Genomic DNA, 17,663 nt, shown 5'->3' on the forward strand with positions numbered 1-17,663 from the left:
GCACATCAGATGGCCCATTCCTCACTCACTAGATGCCCAATTAAAGGGCCAGGCACATCAGATGGCCCATTCCTCACTCACTAGACACCCAATTAAAGGGCCAGGCACATTAGATGGCCCATTCCTCACTCACTAGACACCCAATTAAAGGGCCAGGCACATCAGACGGCCCATTCCTCACTCACTAGACGCCCAATTAAAGGGCCAGGCACATCAGATGGCACATTCCTCACTGGCTAGACACCCAATTAAAGGGCCAGGCACATCAGATGGCCCATTCCTCACTCACTAGACGCCCAATTAAAGGGCCAGGCACATCAGACGGCCCATTCCTCACTCACTAGACGCCCAATTAAAGGGCCAGGCACATCAGATGGCCCATTCCTCACTCACTAGACGCCCAATTAAAGGGCCAGGCACATCAGATGGCCCATTCCTCACTCACTAGACACCCAATTAAAGGGCCAGGCACATCAGATGGCCCATTCCTCACTCACTAGACACCCAATTAAAGGGCCAGGCACATCAGATGGCCCATTCCTCACTCACTAGACGCCCAATTAAAGGGCCAGGCACATCAGACACCCCATTCCTCACTCACTAGACGCCCAATTAAAGGGCCAGGCACATCAGACGGCCCATTCCTCACTCACTAGACACCCAATTAAAGGGCCAGGCACATCAGATGGCCCATTCCTCACTCACTAGACACCCAATTAAAGGGCCAGGCACATCAGATGGCCCATTCCTCACTCACTAGACGCCCAATTAAAGGGCCAGGCACATCAGATGGCCCATTCCTCACTCACTAGACGCCCAATTAAAGGGCCAGGCACATCAGATGGCCCATTCCTCACTCACTAGACGCCCAATTAAAGGGCCAGGCACATCAGATGGCCCATTCCTCACTCACTAGACACCCAATTAAAGGGCCAGGCACATCAGATGGCCCATTCCTCACTCACTAGACGCCCAATTAAAGGGCCAGGCACATTAGATGGCCCATTCCTCACTCACTAGACGCCCAATTAAAGGGCCAGGCACATTAGATGGCCCATTCCTCACTCACTAGACGCCCAATTAAAGGGCCAGATGCACAATTAAAAGGGGAATTACACTCCAAAACATTCTTCCAGACCTAAAAATGGTTTCTCCTGATGTGATTTAAGCATTGACATGGACTCAGAACATCCAATTTCGTTGTTTCTCTACGAACAATTTCAATTTTGAGAATGAAAAACAAAAAAATATATATTTGGGACAATATAAAACAGAAGAATTGGGGAGAAGAAAAATAAATCTCAGATTTGACCAGGCCCCCCCCTTAGTGTTTATTAACCATTATTATAGCAGGTATATTGACAGGAAACACAGCGCACTACTTCCTCTTGTACACGAAGGACCCGGGGAAGAGCTGCAGGGGAGAAGAGAAGAGAAGAGTGGACCTATTGGAAAGACTGAGACATGTTGCATTTCTAAAAGGTAGCTCTCATGCCAGAAAAGGTTGGAGACCCCTGGTCTAGATAGTGGATTGGGGTGGGGGTTTAGGATGAGGTGAGAGTCAGGGGGTGAGGGTTTAGGATGAGGTGAGAGTCAGGGGGTGAGGGTTTAGGATGAGGTGAGAGTCAGGGGGTGAGGGTTTAGGATGAGGTGAGAGTCGAGGGGTGAGGGTTTAGGGTCGGGGTGAGAGTCGAGGGGTGAGGGTGGTTGTTGGAAGTGAGGGGCCACATGGTCTCAGATACGGTCCACACTTCTCAATCCTCCATCCAATGTCAAAGAGCCAAACCTGGAAAACAGCAACATCAGAAAATATTATATCAATAGATAGAGCACGGCCATAAACAGAAGCTGATCTGACAGGAAGGACCAAACAGCTGATCTGACAGGAAGGACCAAACAGCTGATCTGACAGGAAGGACCAAACAGCTGATCTGACAGGAAGGACCAAACAGCTGATCTGACAGGAAGGACCAAACAGCTGATCTGACAGGAAGGACCAAACAGCTGATCTGACAGGAAGGACCAAACAGCTGATCTGACAGGAAGGACCAAACAGCTGATCTGACAGGAAGAAGGCCTTCATACGTCTTATCAGGAGAAGTGACCATGTTTTGAACTGCTGGTCTTGATCTGTTATAAAGTAAACACATGGCTATCACAGGGAGCTATATGTATGGTAGGGAAGCTAGCTATCACAGGGAGCTATATGTATGGTAGGGAAGCTAGCTATCACAGGGAGCTATATGTATGGTAGGGAAGCTAGCTATCACAGGGAGCTATATGTATGGTAGGGAAGCTAGCTATCACAGGGAGCTATATGTATGGTAGGGAAGCCAGCTATCACAGGGAGCTATATGTATGGTAGGGAAGCCAGCTATCACAGGGAGCTATATGTATGGTAGGGAAGCTAGCTATCACAGGGAGCTATATGTATGGTAGGGAAGCTAGCTATCACAGGGAGCTATATGTATGGTAGGGAAGCTAGCTATCACAGGGAGCTATATGTATGGTAGGGAAGCTAGCTATCACAGGGAGCTATATGTATGGTAGGGAAGCTAGCTATCACAGGGAGCTATATGTATGGTAGGGAAGCTAGCTATCACAGGGAGCTATATGTATGGTAGGGAAGCTAGCTATCACAGGGAGCTATATGTATGGTAGGGAAGCTAGCTATCACAGGGAGCTATATGTATGGTAGGGAAGCCAGCTATCACAGGGAGCTATATGTATGGTAGGGAAGCCAGCTATCACAGGGAGCTATATGTATGGTAGGGAAGCTAGCTATCACAGGGAGCTATATGTATGGTAGGGAAGCTAGCTATCACAGGGAGCTATATGTATGGTAGGGAAGCTAGCTATCACAGGGAGCTATATGTATGGTAGGGAAGCTAGCTATCACAGGGAGCTATATGTATGGTAGGGAAGCTAGCTATCACAGGGAGCTATATGTATGGTAGGGAAGCTAGCTATCACAGGGAGCTATATGTATGGTAGGGAAGCTAGCTATCACAGGGAGCTATATGTATGGTAGGGAAGCTAGCTATCACAGGGAGCTATATGTATGGTAGGGAAGCTAGCTATCACAGGGAGCTATATGTATGGTAGGGAAGCTAGCTATCACAGGGAGCTATATGTATGGTAGGGAAGCTAGCTATCACAGGGAGCTATATGTATGGTAGGGAAGCTAGCTATCACAGGGAGCTATATGTAGCCAGACAAGTCCTCACCTCTCCAGGAAGTGATTGTTCTCTGCCAACTCCTTTACAACCCCCTCCATCTCTTCCTTCAGCTTCTTCATGCTGGAAAACACACAGAGAGTTAACACTGGACACTGTCACTGAGATGGTGGAATATTGTCCCACTGGTTAACACTGGATACTGTCACTGAAATGGAGGAATATTGTCCCACTGGTTAAAACTGGACACTGTCACTGAGATGGTGGAATATTGTCCCACTGGTTAACACTGGACACTGTCACTGAGATGGTGGAATATTGTCCCACTGGTTAACACTGGACACTGTCACTGAGATGGTGGAATATTGTCCCACTGGTTAACACTGGACACTGTCACTGAGATGGTGGAATATTGTCCCACTGGTTAACACTGGACACTGTCACTGAGATGGTGGAATATTGTCCCACTGGTTAAAACTGGACACTGTCACTGAGATGGTGGAATATTGTCCCACTGGTTAACACTGGACACTGTCACTGAAATGGAGGAATATTGTCCCACTGGTTAAAACTGGACACTGTCACTGAGATGGTGGAATATTGTCCCACTGGTTAAAACTGGACACTGTCACAGAGATGGTGGAATATTGTCCCACTGGTTAACACTGGACACTGTCACTGAGATGGTGGAATATTGTCCCACTGGTTAACACTGGACACTGTCACTGAGATGGTGGAATATTGTCCCACTGGTTAACACTGGACACTGTCACTGAGATGGTGGAATATTGTCCCACTGGTTAACACTGGACACTGTCACTGAGATGGTGGAATATTGTCCCACTGGTTAACACTGGACACTGTCACTGAGATGGTGGAATATTGTCCCACTGGTTAACACTGGACACTGTCACTGAGATGGTGGAATATTGTCCCACTGGTTAACACTGGACACTGTCACTGAGATGGTGGAATATTGTCCCACTGGTTAACACTGGACACTGTCACAGAGATGGTGGAATATTGTCCCACTGGTTAACACTGGACACTGTCACTGAGATGGTGGAATATTGTCCCACTGGTTAACACTGGACACTGTCACAGAGATGGTGGAATATTGTCCCACTGGTTAACACTGGACACCGTCACTGAGATGGTGGAATATTGTCCCACTGGTTAACACTGGACACTGTCACTGAGGTGGTGGAATATTGTCCCACTGGTTAACACTGGACACTGTCACAGAGATGGTGGAATATTGTCCCACTGGTTAACACTGGACACTGTCACTGAGATGGTGGAATATTGTCCCACTGGTTAACACTGGACACTGTCACTGAGATGGTGGAATATTGTCCCACTGGTTAACACTGGACGCTGTCACTGAGATGGTGGAATATTGTCCCACTGGTTAACACTGGACGCTGTCACTGAGATGGTGGAATATTGTCCCACTGGTTAACACTGGACGCTGTCACTGAGATGGTGGAATATTGTCCCACTGGTTAACACTGGACACTGTCACTGAGATGGTGGAATATTGTCCCACTGGTTAACACTGGACACTGTCACTGAGATGGTGGAATATTGTCCCACTGGTTAACACTGGACACTGTCACTGAGATGGTGGAATATTGTCCCACTGGTTAACACTGGACACTGTCACTGAGATGGTGGAATATTGTCCCACTGGTTAACACTGGACACTGTCACTGAGATGGTGGAATATTGTCCCACTGGTTAACACTGGACACTGTCACTGAGATGGTGGAATATTGTCCCACTGGTTAACACTGGACACTGTCACTGAGATGGTGGAATATTGTCCCACTGGTTAACACTGGACACTGTCACAGAGATGGTGGAATATTGTCCCACTGGTTAACACTGGACACTGTCACTGAGATGGTGGAATATTGTCCCACTGGTTAACACTGGACACTGTCACTGAGATGGTGGAATATTGTCCCACTGGTTAACACTGGACACTGTCACTGAGATGGTGGAATATTGTCCCACTGGTTAACACTGGACACTGTCACTGAGATGGTGGAATATTGTCCCACTGGTTAACACTGGACACTGTCACTGAGATGGTGGAATATTGTCCCACTGGTTAACACTGGACACTGTCACTGAGATGGTGGAATATTGTCCCACTGGTTAACACTGGACACTGTCACTGAGATGGTGGAATATTGTCCCACTGGTTAACACTGGACACTGTCACTGAGATGGTGGAATATTGTCCCACTGGTTAACACTGGACACTGTCACTGAGATGGTGGAATATTGTCCCACTGGTTAACACTGGACACTGTCACTGAGATGGTGGAATATTGTCCCACTGGTTAACACTGGACACTGTCACTGAGATGGTGGAATATTGTCCCACTGGTTAACACTGGACACTGTCACTGAGATGGTGGAATATTGTCCCACTGGTTAACACTGGACACTGTCACTGAGATGGTGGAATATTGTCCCACTGGTTAACACTGGACACTGTCACTGAGATGGTGGAATATTGTCCCACTGGTTAACACTGGACACTGTCACTGAGATGGTGGAATATTGTCCCACTGGTTATGGATCAACCCTCAAGTCAACAAACATGTCCTCAGATGTAACAACGTGATAGTGAGACTCACCCAGGGTCATCTCTACCAGGGTGCTGAGGTAAGGTCAGGGGTCAGGGGTCAGGGACAGTAACCCACCCCAGGGTCATCTCTACCAGGGTGCTGAGGTAAGGTCAGGGGTCAGTGGTCAGGGACAGTAACTCACCCCAGGGTCATCTCTACCAGGGTGCTCTGGCTGAGGTAGGGTCAGGGTTAGGGGTCAGGGGTCAGGGACAGTAACTCACCCCAGGGTCATCTCTACCAGGGTGCTCTGGCTGAGGTAGGGTCAGGGGTAGTAACTCACCCCAGGGTCATCTCTACCAGGGTGCTCTGGCTGAGGTAGGGTCAGGGTTAGGGGTCAGGGACAGTAACTCACCCCAGGGTCATCTCTACCAGGGTGCTCTGGCTGAGGTAGGGTCAGGGTTAGGGGTCAGGGGTCAGGGACAGTAACTCACCCCAGGGTCATCTCTACCAGGGTGCTCTGGCTGAGGTAGGGTCAGGGTTAGGGGTTAGGGGTCAGGGACAGTAACTCACCCCAGGGTCATCTCTACCAGGGTGCTTTGGCTGAGGTAGGGTCAGGGGTCAGGGACAGTAACTCACCCCAGGGTCATCTCTACCAGGGTGCTCTGGCTGAGGTGGGGTCAGGGTTAGGGGTCAGGGGTCAGGGACAGTAACTCACCCCAGGGTCATCTCTACCAGGGTGCTCTGGCTGAGGTGGGGTCAGGGTTAGGGTCAGGGGTCAGGGACAGTAACTCACCCCAGGGTCATCTCTACCAGGGTGCTCTGGCTGAGGTAAGGTCAGGGTTAGGGGTTAGGGGTCAGGGACAGTAACTCACCCCAGGGTCATCTCTACCAGGGTGCTTTGGCTGAGGTAGGGTCAGGGTTAGGGTTAGGGGTCAGGGACAGTAACTCACCCCAGGGTCATCTCTACCAGGGTGCTCTGGCTGAGGTAAGGTCAGGGGTCAGGGACAGTAACTCACCCCAGGGTCATCTCTACCAGGGTGCTCTGGCTGAGGTAAGGTCAGGGGTCAGGGACAGTAACTCACCCCAGGGTCATCTCTACCAGGTGCTCTGACTGAGGTAGGGTCAGGGTTGGGTTAGGGGTCAGGGACAGTAACTCACCCCACGGGTCATCTCTACCAGGGTGCTCTGGCTGAGGTAAGGTCAGGGGTCAGGGACAGTAACTCACCCCAGGGTCATCTCTACCAGGGTGCTCTGACTGAGGTAAGGTCAGGGGTCAGGGACAGTAACTCACCCCAGGGTCATCTCTACCATGGTGCTCTGACTGAGGTAGGGTCAGGGTTAGGGGTTAGGGGTCAGGGACAGTAACTCACCCCAGGGTCATCTCTACCAGGGTGCTCTGACTGAGGTAAGGTCAGGGGTCAGGGACAGTAACTCACCCCAGGGTCATCTCTACCAGGGTGCTCTGGCTGAGGTAAGGTCAGGGGTCAGGGACAGTAACTCACCCCAGGGTCATCTCTACCAGGGTGCTCTGGCTGAGGTAGGGTCGGGTTGGGTTAGGGGTCAGGGACAGTAACTCACCCTAGGGTCATCTCTACCAGGGTGCTCTGGCTGAGGTAGGGTCAGGGTTAGGGTTAGGGTCAGGGACAGTAACTCACCCCAGGGTCATCTCTACCAGGGTGCTCTGGCTGAGGTAGGGTCAGGGGTCAGGGGTCAGGGACAGTAACTCACCCCAGGGTCATCTCTACCAGGGTGCTCTGGCTGAGGTAAGGTCAGGGGTCAGGGACAGTAACTCACCCCAGGGTCATCTCTACCAGGGTGCTCTGGCTGAGGTAAGGTCAGGGGTCAGGGACAGTAACTCACCCCAGGGTCATCTCTACCAGGGTGCTCTGGCTGAGGTAAGGTCAGGGGTCAGGGACAGTAACTCACCCCAGGGTCATCTCTACCAGGGTGCTCTGGCTGAGGTAGGGTCAGGGTTAGGGGTTAGGGGTCAGGGACAGTAACTCACCCCAGGGTCATCTCTACCAGGGTGCTCTGGCTGAGGTAAGGTCAGGGGTCAGGGACAGTAACTCACCCCAGGGTCATCTCTACCAGGGTGCTCTGGCTGAGGTAGGCTTGAGGCTTCACCATCCCACTGGACGCCAGAGGCAGCACCTTACCAGGTAACTGCTCCTGTAGCTACAATACACACAAACATTGGTATATTAAAAACTAAAAAGGGTGGCAGTTTCCCAAAGTTTGGTGTTGACTATAAACTTTACTTAGCTAGCTAGCAAGCTATGCTTTATGGAAGAATGTAGCTAGCTAGGATATCTAGTCAACACTGAGTTGTCGTTGGTGCACGATCTATACAGCTATGGTACAGTCTCGTTGGCTTGTATCTACTGGCTAGCTGGCTAGCTATGGTACAGTCTCGTTGGCTTGTATCTACTGGCTAGCTGGCTAGCTAACTGGCTACAATAGCAGCCGAGGGACGTTTGCCAGCTTATTTGTTTGTGCTCTGATTTAGTTTACACAGATGACATCAGCCATATGAAAAACCTATAATAGCAAAATATCCCCAGCTAGCTAGCTTCATTTGCTTGTAGCTTGCTTCTCTTCCGACTGGTGTTAGCTAGCTAGCTAGCTGCCTGCTACTATTTAGCTGCTGCGCAGAACCGAGTTGCTGGTCCCGGTTTTGGAACTCTGCGATTCGGCTGAAACCATGTTAGCATTGTCAGAAATGCTACGAAAAGGTAGCACATCATTGGTTCTTAATGGACAGAAATGAGCACGTGAGAGCGATAAATTATACATGTAATCAAAACTGTTGCCCCTACAAACGTATTCAGTCCGAAGGGTGGCAAGTCTAATGGTCCCTTTATGGACGCCGTAGTCTCGTTCTTATCCGACGCCTAGATATTGAGCTCGTTCAAGGCAAGAATAGTATTTTTTTCCTAAAGCTAACGACCATGTTAAAAATCCGATGTGGTTCTCGGTAACGGCCGGACGGCTCATGACGAAAGGCGGGGGAGTGTGTTGTGTACCTCCAATCAAGTTGATTTGCAAAGTTTAATCGACATTGGTGTCGTATTGGCTTAGATATGATGGTAGGGAGATTTGAATTGAGCTTCAATCAATCCCTACTATAGTCATGGCAGTCTATAATGAATGGAATCCAACCCACAGACTAATATAAAACCAAACTGCAAAGGGCTCTCTCTCTCCTCTCTCTCTCTCTCTCTCTCTTCCCTCCCTCTCTCTCTCTTCTCTCTCTCTCTTCCCTCCCTCTCTCTCTTCCCTCCTTCCCTCCCTCTCTCTCTCTTCCCTCCCTCCCTCCCTCTCTCTCTCTCTCTTCCCTCCCTCTCTCTCTCTTCCCTCCCTCCCTCTCTCGCTTCCCTCCCTCTCTCTCTCTTCCCTCCCTCCCTCTCTCTTCTCCATCTCTCTACTTAGTGGCGTAAACGTCCTGTTTACCTCAGTGTTTAGTAAGTGGTGTGTGTTCTGACCTTAATAACTCTCTCCATCACCATGGAAACTTCTTTCTCCACGCTGTTGAATTGGCTGGTTAGACCAATCAGCTGCTTCCTCACGTGATGCACCTTCCTGTACGGGGGAGATAAACGCACTATTGATACAGTACACACACACACCTTCCTGCAGGAGACCAGATAAACATAGTCTCACACAGTGCATTCGGAATGTATTCAGACCCCTTCACTTATTCCACATTTTGTTACGTTACAGCCTTATTCTAAAATTGATTAAATAAATAAAATCCTCATCAATCTACACACAATACCCCATAATGAGAAAGTGAAAACAGGTTTTTTGTATTTTTTGCAAATGTATTAAAAATAAAAAACAAATACTTTATTTACATAAGTATTCAGACCCTTTGCTATGAGACTCGAAATTGAGCTCAGGTGCATCCTGTTTCCATTGATCATCCTTGAGATGTTTCTACAACTTGGTTGGAGTCCACCTGTGGTAAATTCAATTGATTGGACATGATTTGGAAAGGCACACAACTGTCTATATAAGGTCCCACAGTTGACAGTGCATGTCAGAGAAAAAACCAAGGCATGAGGTTGAAGGAATTGTCCGTAGAGCTCAGAGACAGGATTGTGTGGAGGCACAGATCTGGGGAAGGGTACCAAAAAATGTCTGCAGCATTGAAGATCCCCAAGAACACAATGGCCTCCATCATTCTTAAATGGAAGAAGTTTGGAACCACCAAGACTCTTCCTAGAGCTGGCTGCCCGGCCAAACTGAGCAATCGGGGGAGAAGGGCCTCGGTCAGGGAGGTGACCAAGAACCCGATGGTCACTCTGACAGAGCTCTACAGTTCCTCTGTGGAGATGGGAGAACCTTCCAGAAGGACAACCATCTCTGCAGCACTCCACCAATCAGGCCTTTATGGTAGAGTGGCCAGACGGAAGCCACTCCTCAGTAAAAGGCACATGACAGCCCGCTTGGAGTTTGCCAAAAGGCACCTAAAGGACTCTCAGACCATGAGAAACAAGATTCTCTGGTCTGATGAAACCAAGTGTCATGGAAATGACCACCAGGGGGACACTCTTAGATGCATAAAGTACCGGTCCGAAGCGAGCGCTCCCTTATATACGGCTATATGGAAAAGCTACATAGGCATTGGTTCATAGGGTTGGTTCCTGCATGTGACTGGCACCGTCTCCTATCTTAACTTCTAGAACATATTGTGGGCGTTCTGCCAAAAGGTCTGAGGAAGGGGGTCATGACCGTCTCCTCCCCCTCATATATCTCTACCCAGCACCTACAGGAACCAATGATTGTATGAGACAGGATGTACCATTCAAGGCTGTTGGGACCTCTCCAGCTTGGTGATAAAGAACGATTCATCTAAGATAGACTCCCTGGTGGTAATTTCCACGACACAAGATTGAACTCTTTGGCCTGAATGCCAAGCGTCACGTCTGGAGGAAACCTGGCACCATCCCTACGGTGAAGCATGGTGGTGGCAGCATCATGCTGTGGGGGATGTTTTTCAGCGGCAGGGAGACTTGTCGGGATCGAGGGAAAAGGTGAACGGAGCAAAGTACAGAGAGATCCTTGATGAAAACCTGCTCCAGAGCGCTCAGGACCTCAGACTGGGGCGAAGGTTCACCTTCCAACAGGACAACAACCCTAAGCAGAGATCTGAAAATAGCTGTGCAGCGATGCTCCCCATCCAACCTGACAGAGCTTGAGAGGATCTGCAGAGAAGAATGGGAGAAACTCCCCAAATACAGGTGTGCCAAGCTTGTAGCGTCATACCCAAGAAGACTCAATGCTGTAATCGCTGCCAAAGGTGCTTCAACAAAGTACTGAGAAAAGGGCCTGAATACTTATGTAAATGTGATATTTCCGTTTCTTTTTTTTAATAAATTTGCAACAATTTCTAAAAACGTGTTTTCGCTTTGTCATTATGGGGTATTGGCTGTAGATTGATGAGGGGAAAAAATGATTTATCAATTTTAGAATAAGGCTGTAACGTAACAAAGTGTGGAAAAAGTCATTTACAGGACACACTGACCTCATCTGATAACTTCCTTCATTTACAGGACACACTGACCTCATCTGATAACTTCCTTCATTTGCAGGACACACTGACCTCATCTGATAACTTCCTTCATTTGCAGGACACACTGACCTCATCTGATAACTTCCTTCATTTGCAGGACACACTGACCTCATCTGATAACTTCCTTCATTTACAGGACACACTGACCTCATCTGATAACTTCCTTCATTTACAGGACACACTGACCTCATCTGATAACCTCCTTCATTTACAGGACACACTGACCTCATCTGATAACTTCCTTCATTTACAGGACACACTGACCTCATCTGATAACCTCCTTCATTTACGGGACACACTGACCTCATCTGATAACCTCCTTCATTTGCAGGACACACTGACCTCATCTGATAACTTCCTTCATTTACAGGACACACTGACCTCATCTGATAACCTCCTTCATTTACAGGACACACTGACCTCATCTGATAACTTCCTTCATTTACAGGACACACTGACCTCATCTGATAACTTCCTTCATTTACAGGACACACTGACCTCATCTGATAACTTCCTTCATTTACAGGACACACTGACCTCATCTGATAACTTCCTTCATTTACAGGACACACTGACCTCATCTGATAACTTCCTTCATTTACAGGACACACTGACCTCATCTGATAACGTCCTTCATTTGCAGGACACACTGACCTCATCTGATAACTTCCTTCATTTACAGGACACACTGACCTCATCTGATAACTTCCTTCATTTACAGGACACACTGACCTCATCTGATAACCTCCTTCATTTACAGGACACACTGACCTCATCTGATAACCTCCTTCATTTACAGGACACACTGACCTCATCTGATAACTTCCTTCATTTACAGGACACACTGACCTCATCTGATAACCTCCTTCATTTACAGGACACACTGACCTCATCTGATAACCTCCTTCATTTACAGGACACACTGACCTCATCCACTCCTCGCTCTTAGAGATGAAGATGCGGTACTTCATGGCACACTCCTCTGTGAACAGAGACCTGGCCTTGGTGGCGTGGAACACCAACTTCTGTCTGTCAGAGGAGAAACAGGAGGACTAGGGTTGAGGAGCAGGTCTGTCATCATGGATAAAGGAGGACTAATGTTAGGGTTGAGGAGAAGTTCTGTTATCATGGATAAAGGAGGACTAATGTTAGGGTTGAGGAGCAGGTCTGTCATCATGGATAAAGGAGGACTAATGTTAGGGTTGAGGAGAAGTTCTGTTATCATGGATAAAGGAGGACTAATGTTAGGGTTGAGGAGCAGTTCTGTCATCAAGGATAAAGGAGGACTAATGTTAGGGTTGAGGAGCAGTTCTGTCATCAAGGATAAAGGAGGACTAATGTTAGGGTTGAGGAGTAGTTCTGTCATCAAGGATAAAGGAGGACTAATGTTAGGGTTGAGGAGCAGTTCTGTCATCATGGATAAAGGAGGACTAATGTTAGGGTTGAGGAGCAGTTCTGTCATCATGGATAAAGGAGGACTAATGTTAGGGTTGAGGAGCAGTTCTGTCATCATGGATAAAGGAGGACTAATGTTAGGGTTGAGGAGCAGTTCTGTCATCAAGGATAAAGGAGGACTAATGTTAGGGTTGAGGAGCAGTTCTGTCATCAAGGATAAAGGAGGACTAATGTTAGGGTTGAGGAGCAGGTCTGTCATCATGGATAAAGGAGGACTAATGTTAGGGTTGAGGAGCAGGTCTGTCATCATGGATAAAGGAGGACTAATGTTAGGGTTGAGGAGAAGTTCTGTCATCATGGATAAAGGAGGACTAATGTTAGGGTTGAGGAGAAGTTCTGTCATCATGGATAAAGGAGGACTAATGTTAGGGTTGAGGAGAAGTTCTGTCATCATGGATAAAGGAGGACTAATGTTAGGGTTGAGGAGCAGTTCTGTCATCAAGGATAAAGGAGGACTAATGTTAGGGTTGAGGAGCAGGTCTGTCATCATGGATAAAGGAGGACTAATGTTAGGGTTGAGGAGCAGGTCTGTCATCATGGATAAAGGAGGACTAATGTTAGGGTTGAGGAGAAGTTCTGTCATCATGGATAAAGGAGGACTAATGTTAGGGTTGAGGAGAAGTTCTGTCATCATGGATAAAGGAGGACTAATGTTAGGGTTGAGGAGAAGTTCTGTCATCATGGATAAAGGAGGACTAATGTTAGGGTTGAGGAGAAGGTCTGTCATCATGGATAAAGGAGGACTAATGTTAGGGTTGAGGAGAAGGTCTGTCATCATGGATAAAGGAGGACTAATGTTAGGGTTGAGGAGAAGTTCTGTCATCATGGATAAAGGAGGACTAATGTTAGGGTTTTAAGAAGTCATCTAAACAGAGGGTAATGGGTTGCAATAAAAACTAAACATAGTTAGGTTTAAATCCAAATGGCAACAGATTATTATCTATATAAAAAAATATAAAAAAATGGTTAGTCATTTAGCAGACGCTCTTATCCAGAGCGACTTACAGGAGCAATTAGGGTTAAGTGCCTTGCTCAAGGGCACGTCGACAGATTTTTCACCTAGTCGGCTCAGGGATTAGAACCAGCGACCTTTCGGTTACTGGCACTACGCTCTTAACCACTAAGCTACCTGCCGCCCAAATATTCAAAAATCCACATTAAAACACATTTTCCCACCAGAGATGTCAATCAAATTGCCTCGTTGTGGATAAAAGGCTGTGCTTGATGACACAGTGCACATAAAAATACCTTTTGCGGTTAAATTCCCAAGTACCAAAAAAATACAAGTTAAATGGGTTTCCATCGCATTTTCAACTCTACTGATGGTCTTGTCACAACAAATGTTGCGCTCTATAGCCAATGTGCCCATTCTGGTCTTGGGCACGTGCGCTCTATCCAAAAACAGCTGGCAGATACAGTGTGGGTAGGCTATCTACATGATGAGATTATTATGGATCAGAGCGAGAGTTTTATTCGTCAAACGGCAGTCAAGCATTGATCATCACGTCACCAGACTAAGACCCTGGATATTTATTGGGAAGGAGCATCAGGCTCATCGCCGTGTATTTTCACCACCCTTATTATTCTACAGTGTATCTGTAGCCGTGGGAGGACCACACACCGTATCATCACGTGACTCCAAGTTTACGTCCATATGACGGTTGTCATATCAATATTTCACATCATTCATTTTACAGACGTGAAAAAAATCCCACCTCGCCTAACGTATTTTGTTTTTGTTGACATTTGGAAAGTTTACCGATAAAATGTGCCGTTTCCATCAGACCCCGTTGTGACATTTCATACCCGACGTGTACTTCACTCACACAGAAAGGTTGGGCGGAAACCTGGTCAGTCGGACAGAAAGACGGACCTACTTGTCAAATTTGTGTATCTGTTCCTCGTTGTAAGGCAGACGTCTCTCAGCCTTGTCCTTCTTGAACTGGTGGTAGATGGCTGTAATGGAGTCCAGGAGAACCTTAATCCTCTCAACACTGAGACAGAGACAGAGACAGAGAGGAAACCATGAGCAAAGATGAGCTGTGGAACTAATGTTAGGGTTGAGGAGGAACCTTAACATTAGTCCACAGATATTGGATATTGCTGTCAGACTTTTTTTGTATGGAAAGCTTGGGAAGTGTACTGTAACCTCGTACATGTTGTATCGCCCTCTGTTACGGTGTGGAAAACAGTTTTCATGGGCACACATATCTAAAATAACGTATGTGATTGCAAAATCGAATGCTTCTAACAGAAAGAGTACCTTTAACATGATTAATAAAAACAGAAATCGATACTGTCATTAACGGGGTTCTTCACTAATTATCCGTAATAGTTGTTTGAAGCGTTTGATGTCTAGCTGTTTAGTTACATGGGGGACATTATCACACAACATCAGCTGATTCAGTAAAGGATTTTCAGAATTGACAGTCAAGTGATAAAGAGCTGGTGTGATACTGCACGCGATTGAACAGCCAAAGTGCAGGAATTCATGTTGATCTGGAGGATTGACAGAACATTTTGGTATCTATGTTGTTACAGTGGTCAAGATAATTAGCCTATGTTGTGGACAACATGAAGTCAAGATTCCTGAGGTAAGATTACGGTCCGTGTAAGTCTTCATCGTTTGGTTTTGGAGTTAAAAACGGAGCAGTCGGGATTTGTGAAAAGGGCTTGTTTTTTTGTTTTTGAATATAAAACCAAAAAACAACTTCATATTCCGATGCTCAAATGTGGGTGGGGTTAAATGTGGAATGCCTGGTCAAGTGCACAGCCGACACTTCCTGTCCTTTCAAAGTCTATTATCTATTAATTGATTAATATCTGCCCATGGCGTGCCGCAGCGCCAAGGTAAGATTTCTCAATTTCTGCATAAGGTGTAGTGTAAATTGACTTATTAACTGCTGTTACTGTAAGTGATTATCTGAGTGATAAGTCTGTGTGTGTATAGCAATGGAATTAAACATCCAACCGATGCCCTCAAGTGTCGCGCTGTAGGTCCACCTACTGTCCTGAAGCAACCCCTAGCCCCAACCCCTAGCCCCAACCCCAACCCCTAGCCCCAACCCCTAGCCCCAACCCCCTAGCCCCAACCCCTAGCCCCAACCCCTAGCCCCAACCCCCAACCCCTAGCCCCAACCCCTAGCCCCAATCCCCAATCCCTAGCCCCAACCCCTAGCCCCAATCCCCAATCCCTAGCCCCAACCCCTAGCCCCAACCCCTAGCCCCAACCCCCTAGCCCCAATCCCCAACCCCTAGCCCCAACCCCTAGCCCCAACCCCTAGCCCCAATCCCTAGCCCCAACCCCTAGCCCCAATCCCTAGACACTTGTGGAGATCTGAGAGAATTGGACAGGTGTAAGCAATAACGCCAAAATTCCACCAAGCCCATCAATCCCTCTGTCTAGACTCTGGGCAGTAGGGGCTAGGGGTTGTTTTTGGACAGGCCATCGGTATTATGGTAGTTCAGTCAGAATAATTATCTCTGGCACCCTCCCGTGCTACCGAAGGGGTTTGGAACATTTCAGCGGACTCTTTGCCCTGAACGAGTACCTGAAGAAACTTTGCATCGACAGGAATGTCTCTTTTTGTGACAACTTTGATTTGCTGTGGGAGCAAAGAGCACTTTTTTAAAAGAGACGGGATTCACCCTAACCGCAAGGGGTTCCAGGATTATTTCCAGCAACATCTCAAACTGTTTGAGACTAACAGACAGGTTCTGGTAGCGCTCCAGTTGTCCCTGTCAGAATAACCAACAGAGGACTTGGAAACCATATCAACTCCTGTAGAAAGGACACTATGGCCTAATTTATGTTCCTTTAACTCCGCCTTCTAGTGAGTTTATACGAACTGTCATCTTCTACCATTCTGATAGATTGGAGACTGTCAGACAACGTGGTTGTAACGTTAATCATTTGGTTGTTGTTATTTCCATTTGTTACCTCTAGGCAGATGCCCCAGGGGTCTACACTCATTGAATATGGCACTTTTAAATGTTAGAGCAATCACTAGCAAAATCTCTCTCGTGAATGACCTCATTACTGAGCGCAAAGTTGATTCAGCTTTTCATACTCTATCAGAAAAGGGAAAAAGGGTGGGGGGACAGCCTCTATTTTTACTAATGCTCTCAGCTGTAAGGATATTTCATTTGGCAACTTTGGGTCTTCTGAGCATCACGCTATACTGTTTAAATGTCAGCCGTAACCCTGTATAGGCCACCAAAGCACTGCCCCACTTTCTTTACTGATTTCTCTCTGAACTATTGTCTTTTGTCCTTGAGAACTATGATAAAATCATCGTGTTGGGCGATTTTAATATTCATGTTGACAAAAGAGACTGACTCCAAGGCCATTGAATCTATTCATATTTTGATCTCTATGGACTTTATCCAACATGTTACTGGGCCCACCCATAACCACGGCCATACTCTGGACCTGGTTATTACCAAGGGGCTTTCTATTGACATATCCTCTATTGTCGATGTTGATATTATCTGATCACCACTGTGGATGTTTTTCCTACCTTGTTGCCCATAGCAACACAGGGTAATACTGAACGCATTAAGAAACGCTGTCTGACCTCTGAAGTTGCTAGAGATGTTATTGAGTGTATGAACAATACTCCACCACCTATTCTGCCTTCCTCTTGTGATGATTTAGTTGATCGCTTTAATAGCAAATTAAAGGGCAACCATTGATGCCATAGCTCCAGTTAGGTTGAAAAAGGCCACATCCAAACGGAGAGCCCCTTGGATGAGTGAGGAAACAAATAGATTAAAGAGAAATTGTAGAAAGGCAGAGCGGAAGTGGAGAAAGTCAAAGTTGTAGGTCCATTATGATATTCTGAGAGAGCAACTTGGCATATATAGCAAGGCAAT

General features: G+C 47.1%; 1 protein-coding gene across 4 annotated transcripts in view; it reads right to left on the minus strand.

The window, feature by feature from the left end:
• Positions 1-1,301: 1,301 nt before the first annotated feature.
• tbk1 (TANK-binding kinase 1) overlaps positions 1,302-17,663 on the minus strand; it is a 97,973-nt gene continuing 81,611 nt past the window's right edge. For all 4 annotated transcript variants that reach the window (XM_045214547.1, XM_045214549.1, XM_045214548.1 and 1 more), the window contains 6 exons: positions 14,666-14,782; positions 12,261-12,362; positions 9,241-9,337; positions 7,830-7,933; positions 3,228-3,299; positions 1,302-1,786 (listed from right to left, as the gene is read on the minus strand). In XM_045214547.1, coding sequence (XP_045070482.1) covers positions 1,735-1,786; positions 3,228-3,299; positions 7,830-7,933; positions 9,241-9,337; positions 12,261-12,362; positions 14,666-14,782 — 544 coding nt within the window. In that variant the 3' untranslated portion in view covers positions 1,302-1,734. The remainder of the gene's footprint in view (positions 1,787-3,227; positions 3,300-7,829; positions 7,934-9,240; positions 9,338-12,260; positions 12,363-14,665; positions 14,783-17,663) is intronic.

This window comes from Coregonus clupeaformis, unplaced genomic scaffold, assembly GCF_020615455.1.
Source record: "Coregonus clupeaformis isolate EN_2021a unplaced genomic scaffold, ASM2061545v1 scaf0276, whole genome shotgun sequence".
Lineage (NCBI taxonomy): Eukaryota > Metazoa > Chordata > Actinopteri > Salmoniformes > Salmonidae > Coregonus > Coregonus clupeaformis.